This window comes from Corvus moneduloides, chromosome 15, assembly GCF_009650955.1.
Source record: "Corvus moneduloides isolate bCorMon1 chromosome 15, bCorMon1.pri, whole genome shotgun sequence".
Lineage (NCBI taxonomy): Eukaryota > Metazoa > Chordata > Aves > Passeriformes > Corvidae > Corvus > Corvus moneduloides.
This window is the reverse complement of record NC_045490.1, coordinates 1,668,620-1,687,609: the sequence shown is the minus strand read 5'-3', so window position 1 is coordinate 1,687,609 and position 18,990 is coordinate 1,668,620. Positions and strand designations below refer to the sequence as shown.

The window sequence follows — 18,990 nt, the reverse complement described above, 5'->3', positions numbered from 1 at the left end:
AAAAAGCCCCGGAAAGCCTGGATATGGCCCCTGCTCTGACACGCTGCACCCAGCACTTACATATCTCAACTCGGAGTGACCCAGCGGCACCGGGGGATGCCGAGCACCCCCCCTTTGGCGGGCTGGCACTTCCAATGGACACACAAAGTGGTGTCCCACGCGTATCTGCAAAGCCCCCCGGGGCGCTCCCTCGCCGCGATCCCCCCGTGCCCGGCTCCCGCAGCCGCGGGCGGGGGCTGCGGGCGGGGGCTGCGGGCGGCTCCGCCCCGGCGCTCCGCGCTCCCCGCCCCGCCGGCCGCCCGGCTCCCGCCGCCGCGCCTGCTGCATGCTCGGTGCTCAGCCCCAGCCCGAGGTGGAAGATGGCGGAGCCGGGGCCGGATTGCAGCTCTCTGCTCGATGAGGATCTTTCCTCCTTCGTCTTCAGTTACCTCGCTGACAGCCAGGTAGGGAGCGCGGGGGAGGGGGGCTCTGCTGCGCGGGTCCCCGGCGCGCTGCAGCCGGAGGGGGGGGGAACGGACAGACCCCCCCGCTGCTTGCCGGGGCACCGCGGGGAAGAAGAGCCGGTGCTGGCGGAGCGGGGGTGCGGGGACCGACTCGTCCGGCGGGTGTCCCGCGGGGCTGCGGCGGTGCCGTTCTCTCGGCGGGCGCGGAGCCGCCGCGGGGCTGTGCGCGCCCCTCCCGGGGCTCCCGGGCGGCCGCAGCCCCGCAGCCCCGCCGGCGCTTTCAGCACCACTCGCACGTGGACTCCCGCGGCCCCCCATTCCCCCATCGGCCGGGAATTTGGGGGGGACAGGGGACAAGTTGATGGGTTGATGGGTTTCGGCACAGAACCACCCCCCCACCCCCCCGGTTGTTACGGCCCCCCCCAAAGGTGGGGAGGGGGCGGCGCGGTGCAGGGGGTGGGGTGGGGGGGCTCCGCAGGGGGCTGCGCGGTGGGGGCTGATCGGAGCCGGGCTGTGGGATGAGTCATGCCGAGCGTCAATTCCACGCATACGGGCTGGGATCTTGGGGGATGGAGGTTTGGGGGGAGGGAGGGGTGCGACAGCGAGAGGGGGCTCGGTGCCGCGAGTCGCCGGCTCCAAAATGTGGATGAGCTGTGTTTTGGACGGAGCTGGGTATTAAAATCAGATTAAGGCTCCTTGGCAGCTCCGGCGGGATCACGAGAGCGAGCTGTGCTGGCTATAGGGCTCGCATGCTTTTCCATTTTGGGGGCTGCAAGAGAGGCGCTATACAATAAACCGGGCAGGAGCCCGAGCACCGCCGCGCATTTCGCAGTCGGCTTGATGAGGCTGCTGCAAGTGGGAAGAGTTTTCTGTAGTTATGTATCATCCCCCCGACCCTTCACTTTCATAACCACGGATTACAAAATAGCTCTGATTGTGAAGCGAGCACATTCATCCCAACCCTTGCTCTCTCACCAGTTCAGCCCCGGGATTGCAAACAGCAGGAGCGTGTGTGTTTGTGGGGAACAGGACGGGCACTAATCCTGCCGCCGTTTGGGTTCAAAACAAACAAGAGCTCGAGAACTGGTAAATCAGATTTGCCCGCGGTGCGTGTGCCAGACAGAACCAGGCAGGTCTTGCCACCAGCCAGACTGATGTAGTCCCGGCACCTCTCCTCGCTTGCACCAGCGCCAGAGCGCTCCGGCTTGGCACGGGACCGGGTGGCTTCTGGGGGCAGAGCAGGGGGGAGGCAGCCTGGGTTCTTAACCAAGAGCTGCTGACAGGTTGATTACAGCAAAAGGGTCAGGAAAGGTGAGAAGTGGGCCGAGGTTTTGTAAGCAGTTTGTGTGGTTTTTTTCCATTTTATTATTGCTGAGGGAACCGTCGGCTTGGAGGTGAGGAGGCTGATTGTGTGGGATGCTGTCCCTCGGAGTGGGCTGCTTGTGTGGGATGCCATCCCCTGCAAGTACAGCAGCAAGGCTGCAGCTCCCACCAGCCCCTTTGCTCCCTGAGCAGGTGAAAGTTCCTGGCTTCACTTCCCTGTAATAACCCTCCTGTTCTCCGCGTGTTAACCACGACAAGAAGAGCCCCTATGATTGCAGCACGCTCCCGGAGCCTTGTTTCTCTTTTTCTTTGCTTTTTAGTCAGCATTTGATGTGCCAATTTAGGAATCTTATTCCAAAAAGGGACTGCTAAGGGAGGGGGAAGGAAAAAAAAAAAATCCTATGAATTGTCATCCTACTCTGGTGCAAGCCCACCATGTTGTGAGCATTCCCTGGAAAATTTGGAACTGTGAAATGGCCTGTGCTGAAATGAGACCGTGTTTATGAAACGTGGCTGGCTGTGTCCCCTGTTTTCTCTCTCTGTCCCCGGCTTGCTCTCTGCTGGAGGGAGCAGCACAGGTAGTGCTGGTCCGAAGTCTGCAGGTGTGGGAGGAGAGGAGCAGCGAGGGCAGCGTTGCAGCTCGCTGCAGCTCCCGTGCAGCCCCTCTGTGCTCTCCCATCCGGCGCCTGCTTTTGATAATTCCATTTCCTCTTCTGTCCCCATGTGCGCTGAGGGGCTCAGGGCTGGGATGGGAAGAAAAGAGAAGAAGGAAAAAGGAAGAAAAAACAGCCCCCCCCAGCTATGATTTGCATGCATTTGCCTAAGAACCGCCTGAAGTTGTAAGCATGTGTTGTGCTTGTACCTTAACCTCTGATGAAACTGGGGGAAGGCTCCAGCCCTGGCTCTGTCACATGCTGCCTTCTAACTGGGAGCGGGAGGCGGGCCGGGCTGGCGCTGACGTCTCTCCCCATTACTACTGTACAAGCCTCTGCTTACAACTGGGTTGCTGACTTCTCAGTGGAGCCCCAAAACCACTTCCCCAAAGACCCCAGTGCTCCAGCACGAGAGCGGGTTATCCTGAGAGGCTACGGTGTCAGGAGGCCGCGAGATGATGAATAGTAGCTGTTTCCTTCGTGGAAATTTTGAGGAACTGGGACTCTCCTCCTCTCTCGCCCATGCTCCTCCCCAGTCCTTGCTTTTGCAGTAGGTTTTGAGAAAGGCACAGTTGGTGCAGGTGCCGGGTGATCCCTTCCTCTCCAGGGGAGGAATCCTGAGCAAGGCTCTCGGGGAGATGCGCGGGGAAGGTTTGCCGTGGGTATCTGCATCAGTCCCTTAATCATAAGGGTTTGTGCTGAGGGTGCCTGCTAACCTCTATTTACATATCGAGGACAGCGATGATTCACGTGGTACCTGCATTGCTACAGAAAGAAAATCAGGGTTTTTCACTTGATATCTGCCTTTCTCCTGCCAACTCCTTTTTTCCTTTTTTTTTTTTTTTTTTGGAAAAAAAAAAAAAAGTGATTTTATTCTGCTGCACCTCAAAATGTGTCATTTCTGGGCCTGCTTAATCCATTTTGTGCAACTGTGCTGCTCAGAGGTATGGAGCTGGTTGTAGCTGGTTCATCTGCTGGCACCGGGCACTGGGAAATGCCAGCCAGGCAGCTCTGCCGAGAGCACCACGGAGCAGCCAGCAGCTCTCAGCATCCCTGCGAGAGGCTGGAGCACTGTGGATCTTACAGCTTCAATTTGTTTAAAAACCCCAAAGAAAGTGCAGTGGGGGGGTGGGAGGAGGAATAAATAAAAAAAACCTCAGGCTGCTTCTCGGAGGGATGCTTAAAGATCACATGAACTGAAATACAATATTCCCTCTTTAACTTCCCAGCCTCCTGCTAGAAGCTTAATCCATCGATGAGTGCAGGAGGCACAGCGAGCCTGCGCTGGGTTGGCATTTCTAGTGATGAACTGGGGGTGCATCCCTAATTTCTGATAGTCCTCACTGAGCTGAGCGATACCCTGCTTTTTCTGTGGCTTTTCTCTTGAAGATTTGGGGTGGGTTTGGACGACAGACAGCCCGAGGGCCTGTGCAAAATGCATCCTCAGCTGCATTGCTGCAGCGTGGGTCGAAGGGCTGCTGCAGTGCCAGGGCTGGAGAAGGCTGAAGTTGTCTGGGAAGCAGGCTGGCTGTGTCCTGGTGGCTGTTGCCGTGTTGGAGCAGGGCCTGGAGGGTGCTGGGGGTGCTGGTGGCTGTCCCCACCACAGCAGAGGCTGTGGAGGCTGGCGAGCACAGCAGAGTCTGAGCTGAGCCAGGAGAGAGAGCAGCCGGCAGCAGCCGGAGAGAGGAGGGCTGGGCTGGAAGCTGCCCCTCAGAGAGCCTCCCCACACACCTGCCTGCCTTCCCCCCGTGATTCTGACCGGTGTTCCCCACCCTGGCAGTGCCCCAGGGCTGCCCCACACCGCGGGTTTTCCCCCACCTGCCTGCACATCCCTGCCCCGCTCTCATGCCGTAATGGAAAGGCACCTCTCCAACAGGTGAATAATTAAGGGCTCAACCGAGGGCCTCCAGCAAAGGGAGCTTTGTAAGGGAAGAGGGATCTCTCTCACATTAACCTTTCCAATGTCAAAAGCCTTTTTGTAGGGAGGAACTCCACTGCCACAAGCTGTTTGGCATGCTTGGTTGTCTAATTAAAAATGCTCGGGGAATGCCCCTTGCAGCCCCAAACCCCTGGATTTGGGGAATGGGTCCCACATCCCCAGTGCAGGGCTGGGGACAGGGATGCTACAGGCTGGCTCCTGGCAGATGGTTTGTTGTGCTGCCAGCCACTGGTGCCAAGGGCAGGAGCCCACAAGGCTTTGAGATCCCCTTTGGTGGGGCTGGGGGCTGTGGCAGAGCGTGGGAGCTGCAGTGCTGTAGTGACAGGACAAGAAAAATGGATTCAAACTGACAGAGAGAAGGGTTAGAGTGGATATTAGAAAAAAATTCTTCCCTGTGAGGGTGGAGAGGCTCTGGCACAGGGTGCCCAGAGAAGCTGTAGCTGCCCCTGGATCCTTGGCAGTGTCCAAGGCCAGGCTGGATGGAGCTTGGAGCAGCGTGGGACAGTGGAAGGTGTCCCTGCCCATGGCAGGGGTGGCACTGGATGCGCTTTAAGTTCTCTTCCAACCCAAACCATTCTATGATTCCATGAAGGACACGATTCCCCCTGGCCAGCATGTGCCAGCACCGTGGGAGCTTGAGGACATCACTGGGCTGGGGCAGAGGCATTGAGCAGGGCCAGATTGCTGCCAAATGCCACCACCGAAGCCAGCACTTCTGCGTGCCCATGGCCTCGGGGAGATGGTGTCACCAGGGCGAGGGGCACCGTGTCCCCGTGGGGCTCTGCAGCTCTGGCTGTGCCGGGGAAGGGAAGTGCTGTCCCCAGAGATGCGGCTCCACCGGGACCACGCGTGTGGCACTCGTTGGCCGCCACCGCGGAGCCGGGGACGCGAGGTGCTGGCAGGGCCTCGGCTGCAGACACGTTTGCCGGAGGAATCGGCTTCAGGCTCCCGCAGCTGAGCCCTGCTCCATGGCAACCCGGCGCGGGCTTATATTTCTCGTGACTGCTTGGCAGCCTGGAGTGATTTAGCAGGGGGGATCTCTGTACGCGCCGGAGCCGCCGCCAGCGCGGCCGTGCTGGGGTGACCGCCACGCTCCCGGCCCTGCGGCGCTCCAGCTCCCGGGGCACCCCCTTCCCACAGCCCAGGAGTGGGCAGCCTGGACGGGCAGGATCCCACCGCCTCCTGCTGCCTGCAGAGCCACCTTCTCGCCAGTGCCTGGACAAGGACGTTTTAAGCTGCCTGTGCTTGTAGTAACGAGCCAGGGACTAAAGGTTGGAGTTAATGGGGCAGGTGGTCAGGTGAGGTAGTGACCTACTTCCAGGGGCACCGGCACCGTAGGCACTGAGTGATGGTCCAGCCAATGTGTTTCCCTTCCCTTATCGCTCGGCCGTTCTGCTTTTCAGCACTTTTCCTGAACTCTGGCTCACAAAATATTATTTATTTATTTATGGCCGTTGGGTTTTGTTGGTTTTTTTTTTTTTTTTTCTTTTTCTTTCAATGACGGGAGCTTCCAAGAAACGCCGAAGGACTTTGCACAGCTCTGGCTGTGCTCAGGGTCTTGTCAGCCCTGTCCTTATCCAGCCCTGTCTCACTGCACTTCCCCACGTGGAGGCAACAGCCAAGGCCGAGCTGCTGCATTAAACCAGCTCACTGCTGAATTAACACAGGGAAAAGTAAAAGCTGGAAATCTCCTTTGGCCCTGGAAGATCTGGAAACCCCCCGGGGGAGGGGTTCTTCATGTGTCGAGTGTGGTATCTGCTGGTGGGGGATGTGGAGAGGCTGTGGCAGCCCTGGGGACACGGCCCCATCCAGTAGCCGGAGTCACCTTTGATCTCTGCGGGCTCCGGGCTGCAATGTGGGGCTTAGGGAAAATACTTCCCTTATCTCTCACATCCCTCTGTCCCGAGGCAAAGCTGGCAGGCACTGGGAGCTGGATGGGCACCCCAGCACCAGGAGCTTCCTTGGGGGAGCATGATGATGCTGAAGCGTGCCAGGAGCTTTTTACATCTGTGTCCCCACTGCCCCCCAGGCCCCCTGCCCACCCAGCCTGGCGGTGGGGACAAAGGCTGGAGAGACCATCAGAGGGCTGATGTGACACTTCTCCCCTCCCCTGGGAAGAGCAGTACATGCTTTATATGGATGTTTTTGTGCTGAGGTGGCGCCTCAAGCTCTTGCAGGGACTACAGTTGCAGGGCAGCAGCATATCTTTACTGAGATGCATTTTCTGAATTCTTCCTGTGGCCCTGCGGCCAGGCCAGGCCAGCAGCAGCCCCTCTGCTGAGCCAGCGCATGGCCAGGCCCCTCGGTTCCTGTTCCAGTTTGCTGCGAGTTTCACTCAGAGAACAGAAGCTCCTCTCTGCTGTCACTTCTGCTCCCCCCCTTTGTCTGGGGAGGCTGCAGCACCCGGTTTGTCCCCGGCGTACGGGGGGAGCGGTGTGGGCAGTGTCATCCTTTCCCCCTGCCGCCACAAGCTGCCTTCTCCACCTATTCCCTGAGGAACCCTCATTTCCTAATTTTCATGGACGTCAAGAGCAAGGAAATCCTGTGGCGAGGGCCGAGCGTCCTGAGCCGGGGCTCGGAGCCCGAGCTGGGGCAGCCGGCGGTGCAGTGGGGACGGAAGGAAGCCCAGCTGCCTCTCTTCACGTTTGTTCTCCTCCCTCCTGCGCCGTGGAGGGGGGATGTGGCTTTCACAAGTGACAGCTGGGGGACCTGGCTGTCCTGCCACGAGGTGACCCACGGCTGGAGCAGCCCCAGCTGTCCCGGGGTGCAGGGGAGCTGCCGAGCAGTGTTTTTGCTGAGCCTTTCTTTCATTTTTTAGCCAAATTCCTGGGTAGGAGGGAGTCGCGTTATTATTTTTTCATGATGAAAGTGCATCTGTAGCTGCAGGGTGTTCAGGAGACTGCCATGACCCTCTGCATGCACACAGGACTGGCAGGGCTGGGTTGGAGCTGAGACCAGCGCTGGTCACACTTGTCCACGGCTGTGCCGTGGTGACAGCGAGGAGCTGGAGGTGACAAACGTGGCACTCACAGCTCTCCTGGGAGGATGAAGCCGGGACAGGCTCTGGCTCTCTTTCCCCTGCAGAGGCCAGTCCCTCTGCCAGCACGGTGTGGTGACACTGGTGGGCACAGAGATGGTGGCCATGGTCCTTTGCTCCACGTGCTGGGAACACTCCTGGGCTGGGAACGGGACGAGATCCCACTGCCCGCGTGTGGGATCGGGGCTTGCGGGCAGAGCAGGGCAGGGGTTCGTGCCAGGTGAGCTGCCAGCACCCGCTCCTGCCACACACAGGGCGCTCACCGGGCACCAGCACGGCGGGGCTGAACTTTGTCCAGCTTTAGTCCTCCGTCCTTTGTCCAGCTTTAGTCCTCTGTCCTGATTTCTCGGCACTTTCCCTGCCTCGGTGCAAATGTTTGCAACTTCCACGGCACTTGGCTTCCAGCTTATTAAACTTTGCATTCCCGTTGGCTCCCTGCAAACCACGACTGCTGAGCTGCTTCCCTTTGCCCCTCGGGCTCGGGGACCTGCGGCTTTGCCCATGCCAGGTGTGTGTGGCTCAGAGCCACCTTCCCTCGTCTTAATGACAGGAGGGTTTTCAAACCTCCCCTGGAACAGCATAAACCCCAGAGCTCTGCAGAGCTGCAGATTTAAACCACCAGCATCGTTTCTCCTTTCGAGCAGGCTCGCACACAGTCACGACCAAACCGTGCTGATAATGAAAAGAAAAAAAAACGGCAATTTTTTTTCTTAAAAAGGAAGTTTCTGTTTCTGTGTGGGCCCCACAGGGAGGCTGGCGCATGCGGGTTTGGAGTGCTAGAACCCATTTCCCAGGTAACAGAACTCAAGCCTGTGAGAACTGTGTGGTTTTCTCAGGCTGAAAGGTTGGATGGTATTTGAGCTGCTTTTTTTTTTTCTTGTTGCCGTGTTCTGTTAAGAAGGAATAAGTATGTCTATTTATATATATTTTGAAAATGAAAGCACGTGGCCCATGTCCCCAGAAACCCTCACGGTACGTGCTGTCACCCAGCTCTGGGGGGGACACTGCTTTGCTGGTGACCACCCCCCAGCCCTCCCCAGCAGCTGAACTGGGGAGCAGCCCCTGGAGCTTGGGGTGAGCCGTGGTAGGTGTGCAGGACATTCTCTTGGGAATTCTCCATGGGACCAGAGGCTTCGGGATGTGGAAGTGGATGCAGCAGGAAGGAAGTTGGCAGCTGAGAGGGGAGCGTTGTCGTGGGGGGATGTTGGGACAGCACAGACGGGAAGGGCTGGAGCTGCTCACTTGATTTATTCCTGTTGACTCCTCCTGCCCATGCTTCGGGTGGTGCTGCCTGGCCTGCACACAGTGCTGGCTTCTCCATTCCTCTGCCAGGGCATCTGGGATGCAGAGCGGTTTCCCTGTGGAGAACAGGGCTGCCCATGAGGGTCTGCTTGCCCTGGCTGCCTCCTCTCAGTGTCCACCTCCTGCCCGCTGCCCGTCTGCCCAGAGGAGCTGGAAACCCGTCTGCACATCCAGCTGAGTCGAAAATACATGAAAGGCAGATTATCGGGGGAGACTGTCCTCATCTCTGCCACTCATTTATGGCAGTGCAAGGACCTGGAAATACAGCTTTCAAGTTTCTCTCTGTATTTATGTAACCCAAACGAACTCTTTTTTGGAAAGAGCCACTCTGTCTCATTTAGATACCTAAATATAGCAGCCGCTCTGGAGGGAGGATTAGCCTGCGAGTGCCCTGGCGGGTATGGGACCTTTGTGCACGGGTGTTATGGGGACTTTAAACCTCACTCAGTGGGGCCTGGGGAGATTATTCCCCTTGCCATTATCAGGATGGGCTTGCAGTGTTCCGGGTCAGCGGGGAGCTCACGGCAGTGACCGGGTTGGGAAGCACAAACCTGTGGAGATGCAGACTGCAGGGTTTCTTCTAAATGTCTCAATGCCTTTTGAGGCCGGAGCCCATCTATGCCCAAACACGCTGTTTGTTGTTGTGCCATCACCTCCCCTTGGAGGGAGGATCCATGCTCCAAAGCACTGAGGCAGAGCTGTGCTATGGGGTGAAACCTCCACATCCAGCCCTGCCGAAGGGCCCTGTGGGGCTGCAGCACCTCGGGGTGATCAGGCAGGGCTGCTGGGGTGGAATCACCCCCACAGTGTGGGGCTGGGTGGAAAGGCAGGGAAGTGCAAGGGTCCTTCTGCCCGTAGGTGCACCTCATGCAGCAAAGCCTTTGAGCTCCTTTAGGGAAAGGTGTGGGACCAAGGCTTTGAAGTGCCAAGCTCAGGGACACCCCACAGGTGCCATTTCCCTTTGCCAGGGATGTTCATGGACATTCAGGGACTCCCACTCTCCTGGGCAGCAGGGCCTGTGCACTCCTCCGAGATGCAGGTGTTGGCAGGATCCAGGCACTGTGCACATCCCATGGACCCACTTCTGCTTCTTCTCACACCAGAGCTCTTGGCCTTTGGAGTGAGCTCAGGAGATGGGTCTGACCACGTGGTGTGGGGGGCCTCTCGTGCACCCCTGGGATCAGCCAGGCTTGCACCTTGCACCAAGCGTTGACGGAAGCTCAGTTTCTCCGAGGTGTGCAGGGTGACCTTTGCTTTTGTCTCTTACCATTTCCAGCTGCCCTGCAGCGAGGGTGCCATGTGTCCCTCCCAAGGGAGTGGGCAGCAGCTTTAGTGTGTGTGTGTGTGTGTGCTGGTGTCGCAGGGACTTGGGGACACACGCTGCAGGAGTCTCTGCAGCTGGCTCGTTACAAGAGAGGACACCCTTGTGTTCCCCTCCTGCTTTGCAGCGCTGACACGGGAGCAGCTCCTGGCCTCGTGCTGCTGCAGGGGTTCCCTGGGATTTGGCGATACACTGGTGTTTCCTGCAGGCAACCAGAGGGTCCTTCAGCTGTCTGAGCACTGTGTCTGTGCTTCTTGTGTAGCTTCCTTTGCACACAGTGGCTCTGCCTCCCTGCACACCTCGTGCCCATCCCTGCCCCTCACTGTGCCCTGTGCCCAGCTCGGAGCTGTGCAGCCTGTGGTGTGCAGGCTCCTCTGCCGCCCCTGCCATCCCTCCCAGGGCAGGAGCCACCTGGCTAAACCGTGGGACCCCAGGGACGTGTCAGTGAACACCTGCACGCCGGCTTCACGCGGTGCCCTTGGACAACCTTGCGAACCCCGGTGCGGCGTCCCCTCAGCTCCCACTGCACAGCAGGGACCAGGCAGGTCCTGTTTGGGTGATGCCCTGCTCAGGTCTGTGTTACTCGGCCCTAGCAGGGTGCAGGTGAAATGGAGAAGGCAGAGGCCGTGCAGTGGAAGGGGAGGAGGCGGTGCAGCGGGGCTCCGTGCGGAGGGCTCACAGTGTCCCCAGGATCCCGAGCTCCCTGGCAGATGGCTGCTGCCCTCCCGCCCTGCTCTGAGGAATACAAATGTGCGGCAGATACGGTTACCCGGCCCTGGCAGCGGTGTTGGCTTTCATCTAGATCAATATCCCTGCTGGCCTGCGTCTGTGGGAGCACTCAGCTGGCAGCACAAGCCTGGCCAGGAGCAGACACCCGCCAAGGCTCTGCTGCCCGCTGCAGCCGCTGCCCATCCGTGTGTCCGGCTGCCTCGGTGTGGAGGCAGCGCCGGTGCCGGCCCCAGCGCCGCTGCCGCGCTGTCCGGCTCCGTCATGCGTAAAATGTAATAAATAGGGCCATAAGCCTTTTACAAAGTCTATTTCCACTCTTGGATCCGGGATTTAATGCATGGCTGCTTGAAGAGGCTGAGGATTTCAGGGGTCAGCAAGGCTAATTGCACTGCTGGAATAAAAGGGTGCGCGGCGAGGATGCTGCGTGCGGGCGGGAAGGGGTGCCGGGGGTCCCGGCCCCTCGCCCGCTGCCCCAGCCCCGTGTGCTCCCTGCCAGCAGCCCGGGAATGCCACGGCCACACGTGGCAGCTTGGCAAGGGCTGGGGTCCCCAGGGAGGGCTCTTTCGGGGCCAGGGAGGCTGAGCCAGCTGGGGAGTCACATGCTGCAGGTGTTCGGTTCCCCAGAGCTCCGTGGTGTCCCTGTGTGTCTGACCGGGCATGTCTGGCTGGAGCGCTTGATCTTAGATTACCTGTAAGCCAGGAAAAGCCTCCGCGGGGCCAAGGGCCAGTGAGGATCAGGGCTGTCCCGGTGCCAGCTCGGCCCCAGCCTGCAGCATCTCCTTCAGCTGCAGAGAGGAGCTGGGTACCACGCTGCCAGGCTGTGCTGGTGGGCCCCGATGCCACAAGCTGGGATGTATGTCCTGCTGCTGGGGAGACAGCCCCACTGGGAATGGGAATGCAGTGCTGGGGGTAGAGCCTGGGGCACAGACCTGCATGGGTGCTCCAGTGCTGGCTGTGCTGGGTGGCCAGCACAGGGCTGGGGTCAGGACCTGGACAGGCTTTCCCGGAGGTGCCAGGGAGGGGCAGATGTGATGGGCAGGCTCTGCATCACCAGGACAGCTGGCAGCCACACGAGCCCTGTAAAGCGAGGGGGACCCAGATGCCCTGAGGCTGCCGGGGCTTCGCCCTGTGCCAGCCGCTCGCTCTCGCAGGGCTGGCAGGGCTGTGCCACCGGCCACGGCAGACGGAGGACGCCAGCTCCGCTCAGTGACTTCGCTGGCTGATCCCGTCATCTCCATCTCGCGCCAAGTGCTGAAGTCGCCATGGAAACCGGCATGGCAGCAGCCTCGCCAGCAGCTCCACGGCATCCGAGCTCCAAGCGCCCGGCCGGTGCCGTGCTGGTGGCAGGTGACCGGTGGCGGGTGACCAGTGGCGGGCGGCCGGCGGCAGGCTCGGCCACCGCTGCTGATGCCCGTTCCTCGAGGGCGTCAGTGCCGCTGCTGGGCTCGGGGATGCACACAGGGTCCTTCCAAGCGCCGTGGCAGGGCCCGGCCCGTTAGCGCTCCTCAATCCTGCAGAGCCTCGCGGGAAGCACAGAGCAAGAGCCCGATAGTATTGCTATTTTTAGTACCTGCTCACGAAGTTATCTTTAGCTGCACTGCTCCCACCTTCATTCATAACAGCCACGGCACGAGCCTGACTCCTCGCCCTGCTGCTGGAGTGGCTTTGAGGCAACCCCGGCCTCCCCAGGTGCCCCCCTCGCTTGGGCTTCCAGCACTCACCAGCCTTTCCTTTGCCTGTGGAAAGGGATGGGCTGCAAACCCTTCCCCGTGGTGGGAAGTGGAGCTGGAGTTTTTTTCCAGGGTTCATTTTTGTGTGGTGACCGTAACTGTGAACTCTGCTTGCCTTTGCCTCTCCTCCCATGTCGCTCCTGTGCAGCAGGGCCGTGTCTTGCCAAAGGCTTTCTCCCTGGAGCATCCCTGCTGGAAGTCCACGCTGGTGCTGGGATTTTGCTTGATCAGTGGAGGAGGCAGTGCCTGAACTTGACTGTTGGGGATGGAATATTTTCTGCTTGTATTTCAGTGGGTGTTTTCATAGGTTTCAAGCTGTGGTCCACCCTTCCCAGCATCTTTCATCTCCAGAGCTCACACAGCTCCTGGGAGGGTGCAGGGGTTTGAAAGGGCTTTGAGGATTCAAGGGCTCATCCCACTGCTTTGAGGCAGCCTCTCGCACCGTTGCCAGGGAAAGGCCTATTTCTCCTATTCTTGAACTCGGCAGTCACCGAGTTCCTCAGGTTCCTGGGTTAATCTGTTCCTGCCTTTAATGAGCTGCCTCATTAAAGTGTTTTTCCCTAATAACCAACCCTCCGGGCTGGGTGATGTTCAGCTGCAGACAACTGGAGACCTGCAGGCTGCAAAGGGCTGTTCAGGCTGCGTGTGGGGTGCAGGAGGAGCACCATCCCTCTTCTCCCACACGGTGCCAAGAAGGCTGGGAAGGGAGCAGCCCAAAGCACCCCAAACTTGTCTCTCCTGGGTTCTCCCACCTGATTTGCTGCACCCACAAACTATAGGGCAGGCTGCACTGGGCATGGCGTCTGCCCTTGGGGTGCAGCAAACTGGGGATACTGGGACTAAACCATCCTGCTGCAGAGTCTTCCTATGAAATGTTCTTCCCCAGGGATGTGCAGCACTGGGGCTGCTCGACGTCACCCCGGGAGCCGAACCTGTGGGTGCACGCCTGCACCCCTCAGGCTGGGAGGCATCTGCCCAGCCCTAGTGAGGGGGTTTGAGCTGCTTGCCTTGGTGCCTGGGAGCTGATCTGGCTGGTTTGAATAAATGGAAGTGGAAATCTCCCTCCCGGGGGCCTGCTCTGTGTGGAGGAGAGCACACACAGCTCGAAGCCGTGGCCTCCTGGGAGCATCCATCCTGCAGGTATTGCTCCCACCTGGTCCCCTTGTCCTTTAGGCATCTGTCCCACCTGGTCCCCCACCTCCGTGGTGGCTGCCCTGGGCAGGCAGGGCGAAGGGTGGGAGCCCTTGGAGCGATGGCCACGAAGGAGCAGCTTCAGCAGAGCCTCTGGCAAGGCGGCAGCGCCTCACGGCTGCCACAGCCCCAGTCCCCAGGCCGTGGGTTTTAGGGTGGCAATGATGCAAGGCAGGAAGGTGCCTGGCACTGGGGCTGCTCCGTTTATATATAGCTGACCCAGTTGCTGAGCGGGGCTGCCGGCCCCTCCTGGTGCTGCACTTGGGGGGGGTGCTGCGAGGGGATGCAACAGCAGTAGTGACATTCGGCTGGGAGCGTGTCCTGCATCCCTGCACCCTGCATCCCTGCATCCCTGCATCCCTGCACCCTGCATCCCTGCACCCTGCATCCCTGCATCCCTGCACCCTGCATCCCTGCACCCTGCATCCCTGCATCCCTGCACCCTGCATCCCTGCATCCCTGCACCCTGCATCCTTGCACCCTGCATCCCTGCAGCCTGCTCTGGAAGGGCTGGGCTGTGCTGAGCAGCCTGCCAGCCCCTCAGCACCCCTGCCAGCCTCCCCAGTCCACCAGCACCCCAGATCCCCTAGGGAAGGAGGAGCCACTGGTGCCCCAGCAGAGATGGAGAGGCAGCAATTGCTGCTGGAGGGACCAGTCTGAGGTTGTGCACAGGCTGAGGCAGAATCAGGCAGTGCTCAAGCCCCGTTCCTAGAGGCATCACATGGGGTTATCCTGCCTCTCCAGCCTCAGCTCACCCCACCAGCATCCTGCTGCTGTCTGCAGTGGGTGCTGCCAGTGTATGAGGGGCTTGAGGGAACTCCTGGAAAGCGTTGGGCTGCCAAAACACATCCTCTCAGTGCCAAGAACCTGTGAGGCAGCTGCTTCCCCAGGGCAGGAAGGAGATAAAAAGAAAATCTCTTTCAAAGGCAGGGTGGCCTCCTCCCCAGGATCAGGGCGTGTGGCCAGGATGCTTTCCCGAAAAGAGCCGCTGTCCCTGCGTGGTTGCCAGTGAGGGGCTGGAGGGGACATGGTGTTCCCATGCTGGTGTCCCTGTGGCTGGGTGTTTCCAAGGGCTGCTGTGGTTGGCACACCTGGAGAAAAGCGAGTCCCTGAGGCAGGTCAGAGCAAAGCACTTGCTGCGGAAAGGGAAATTAATTATGGGCACTTTGCTGCACTCCAAGTGACTGCAAAGGCTGATGTTTCTCCTGTTGGCCGATAAACTAATTGTAATGGCAAAACCTCAACAAAAGCCAGGCTCTTACATGCTTTCTTAATTAATATTTCTCAATAATCACTTGACGTCAATGACCAATTAAAACTTTGGAGAAGGGAAGTTGTTAAGTGCCCAATACCTTTGCTCCTCCAGTCGCTGCAGCTCTGATGAATCCTGCAGAAAAGTACCGGGAAGGCCAAGCCCGATGTTTTTAAAGAAAAACATTAAGCAGGAAAAACGTGAACATTCACGTGAGTGTCCGCAGGGACAAGAGGAGGGAAGCTGAGCAGTCACTTGGCTCTGCTGCTCCCTGCTGAGCAGCCAGCAAGGGATGGCAATGCGGGCTGGCACCCAGGGGTGCCCCTTTCCTGCCCCTCCGGTGTGCTGAGCCCCCAGGGGCAGCACGAGTGGAAGGGCACCTTTCCAGGGAGTCCATGTTCAAGGGGTCTTTAAGGTCCTGCTGAGTGTCCTGTCCCGTGGTGGGTCACCTCCTTTGTTTGCCATGTGCCTCCTCCTTCCCTCAGCCTGTCTGAGGTCAGCGTCTCCTGGCTCGGTCCTGCCAGGGCCTGAAAGCATCACCAGCTGGATTTTACTGGGTGGGAGCTGAGTGGTCCCCAATCCATCTACTGGGAAGTGGAGCCTCTGGAAAGCTGCCATTCATCTCCCTGCAGTGCTCCTGGCTGCAGCGCAGTGCTGGGAGGGTTAATGTCCTCCTCCTCCTCCTTCTTCTCCTCCTTCTCCTCTCAGCTTCACAGCCATCTTAAAACCGCTGGAGCCAGAGCTGTGCACTTCTCTGCTCCCACTCCTTTTACAGTATGGGCTGGCTGGCCAGGGAGCCCGGCCGGCTCCTCATCCGTCCAACTCTTTTCCTTCTTTGGATGTCCCCTGTTCTGGCTGCACGGGCACTGCCTCCCTCCCATGGGACCCGTGCCCCTGGCGAAGGGGCGATGGCCGGGCCCAGGGGCTGCCCGGGGCTGGGCTCAGCAGTCCCAGGGCGAGATTTTTGCCCAGGTTTCTCCAGGACAGCGCTGGGTGTCTGCCAGGGTGGATGCCAGTGGCTCCCGGGCACCGATGGCACTGAGTGAGCACTTTATGCCTGCAAATCCCTTGGCGGGCGTCAGGAAAATCCTCCCGCGGGAAAGGTGGGAGAGGGTCACAGCTGGGAGCCAAAGGAGGGTGAGCAGGGTGGCAGAGGGGGAAGGAGCCTTGTGGCAGAGTACCCCATCAAGGATGGGCACAGGGCTCTTCCCAGCAGGACAGCAGCAGTCCTGGAGTGGGGAAAAAGCAGTGGGAAGCCCTCCAGGCCGGGGAGCCGCAGGCAGGGAGGGCAGAGGCTCAGGCAGGCGGGCTCTGCTCCCCAGGCTCTTCCCCTGCCTGTCACCCCTCACAGCTGGGCTCGGGGGTCCCGGGGGTGTTGCTGGCGGCCGTGGGAGAGTTGCTGGAGCCTGTGCACAGCCCCAGCCCTCTGTGGGTCAGGACAGCAGCAGCACGTGCTCCTGGCTCTGTACCCCAATGCGGCCTCTTACCCAAATACCAGCCACTGCCCAAGGGTTTATGCCCCTCCTGAACCGGGGGAAAGCAGGGGAAAGGCCTCTGGGGCTGAGGAGGGAGGCAGAAACAGGGCGTCCCCGTGTCCCCTCTGTGCTGCTTCAGCAAATGTCAGCACAGGGAGGAGGAGGAGGCCACCCAGGGGTCACATCTGGGGATTTTTTGGGTTGCTGAAAGTCCGCGCATGGGATGGTGCCTGGAAAGGGAAGGAGGGGAGAAGGGGCAGCAACCCCGGAAGGCACAAGGAGGTCTTTGGTGCTGCGGGTCCCGTGGGTCACTGGCAGAAGCAGCCTCTCTGCGGCCCCCATGGAGTGGGGACACTCTGGGGGTGGCCAAGGACCCGTCATTCCATGAGAGTGGCTTTTTCACGAGCCCCGTGCCTTGTCCTGCCTCTCCCTGTACAGGGACAGCTGCCTGGGGTACGAGATCCTTTGTGTCCCTGGGCATTGGCTGCTTCTGCAGCCACCAGGCTCAGCATCCAGCAGGGGCTGGGGTGCTCGGGGCAGGGACTGTCCCCTCTGTCCCTGCCGGGGCCGTGCTCAGGGGGGCTGTGTCCCACCGTCCCTCCCAGCGCCCGGGTGTGTGAGGGTGGGTGAGCAAGGGTGGGTGTGAGCAGGAGTGCCAGGCAGGTTCCCAGTCCCCTCCTGAGCAGGTGGCACAGGCACAGCGGGCACCAGGCTGCCTCTGCTGCTGCCACCCCTCCATCCGATTGTCCCCAAGGAGCGTTTGCTGCCGGTGCGACCAGGCAGCCCCAACAGACCCCACAGCTTGTGAGACCCTTGAGTGGTCCCAGTACCAGCATGTGGGGTGCAGGACTGCACTCCAGCAGGGACAATTAATGGCTTAACCCTCTCCTGGCACTCCCCAGCCTCCCGCTTGGCCGGTGGGGTGGCTGTGGGGGGAAGGCTGGGGAGCTGGGGGCTGTTTGCTTTGGCCAGGGCTGTGCTGCTGGGGCAGGTGGCTGGCAGTGCTGGCAGCAGGGCCCTGGCCACCCAGGGAGCAGGGTGTCCCAGCGTGACCTGGCCGGGAGCCCCGGCAGCAGCGGGAGGCAGGAGGGATGCCTGGAGTTCCGTCCCGCTTGGCCCCGTCTCAGTGGGACTCGGTGCCAGGAGTCGGGGGATGGCTGCGGCGAGTCCCAGCAGTGCCACAGCCCAGCCTGGCTGCCCAGCCGTGCAGGGCATCCCTCCTTTTCACCCCTTTTTCCCCAGATGTGCTGATGGAAGCACCCAGGCCTCCTGCCAAAGGATGGGTGGCTTTCCTGTGGCTTCCCTGCCGCCAAAACCCCGGGATGCTCCCTCACCCAAGCCAGCCACGCGTGCCAGTGCTCAACCTGGATGCACTTGCCGTCTCCCTGGCACTACAGGAAGGGGATCCTTTGCCAAGAACTGGGGTCACACCAGGATTTATCTCTCTTGCATATCCCAGAGGGAAGGAGATGGAGGCCTGGGGCTCGATGGCACGCATGGCTCCCTGCCCCTCCTGCCCCTCTGCTCCATCTGTGGCTGGTTTGGGTGAGGAAGATCCCTGGATTCTGGCAATGGGGAAGCCACAGGAAAGCCACCCATCCTTTACCAGAGGCCTGGGCACCACCTCTGCTCTCACCAGGAGCAGGGGAACCCCTTCCCACCCAGGCTGGGCCCACTCATGCCAGCACATCTAAACCCTTATGGGATGCAGCGTGGGGGATTTGGACCCAGTCTCATCTCTCAGGAGACACCCAGGGAAAATATTTATGGATTATTTTATGCTGTGCACCCTGTTTGGGCCAGTGTGAGCCTCTGGATGTGTCCAGGCAGTCCCAGCTGTGGGTGAGGAGAGCATCAGTGCAGCCCCTGGCTCCTCTCACACCAAACCCAGCAGCTGCAGGGTAATAAATGAGGAGTCTATATTTAGACACCGTGTCTGGAGCAGCGTCACGGCGTTGCCAGAGGGTTTTACCATTCACCACAGGCAGGTTTCCCTGCTCCTCCAGCTCCGTGCCACCTCTGCAGAAAAACCCATCAAAGACATCCAGCTGGAAGAGCCTCCCGAACAGAAAAACTGATACCTGCACAAAATCTCAGCTCCCACCGAGGGATGACAGAGCAGAGCATTCCAGGGAGCCTTGGAAGGAGCTGGCTTGGGGCCCGTTTCATTTGGCAAAGGCTTTATTTTGTTGCACAGAAGTTTGTAGCAAAGAAAACAGGGATGGAGCCATCCCTTGTGCCACCCCAGCCCAGTGTCAGCTCCTGCTGCTGGTGCATCCAGCACAGCTCTCGCCCCATGGAGCTGCTGATCCGTGCGGTCCCTAAACCCCCACAGCAGCCTGGCTGCCCTGGCTGTGCCACTGCAGCTGCCAGGAGCAGCTGGTGGTGGGGAGGCGACAGTTCCCTGGTGGAGCTGGGGCTGCCGGGCCTCCGCTGGCTCAGTTGGTGGCAGTGCCTGGTAATCCCTGCTGAAATTCAAGGCTGGAGGGTTGTGCAAAGGCTGCAGAGCCCTGTGCAGAGCCAGGGTGGCTTTCCTGGCATCCCACAGTGTGAAGCTGGTACTGGCTTGGGAACGAGGAGATTTGCATGAAGATT

The 18,990-nt window shown here is 59.9% G+C and overlaps 1 protein-coding gene across 1 annotated transcript in view; it reads left to right on the top strand.

Moving 5' to 3' along the window:
• Positions 1–287: 287 nt before the first annotated feature.
• PPARGC1B (PPARG coactivator 1 beta) overlaps positions 288–18,990 on the top strand; it is a 49,179-nt gene continuing 30,476 nt past the window's right edge. The window contains exon 1 of the mRNA XM_032124505.1: positions 288–443. Within this exon, the coding sequence (XP_031980396.1) occupies positions 360–443 (84 nt within the window). The 5' untranslated portion in view covers positions 288–359. The remainder of the gene's footprint in view (positions 444–18,990) is intronic.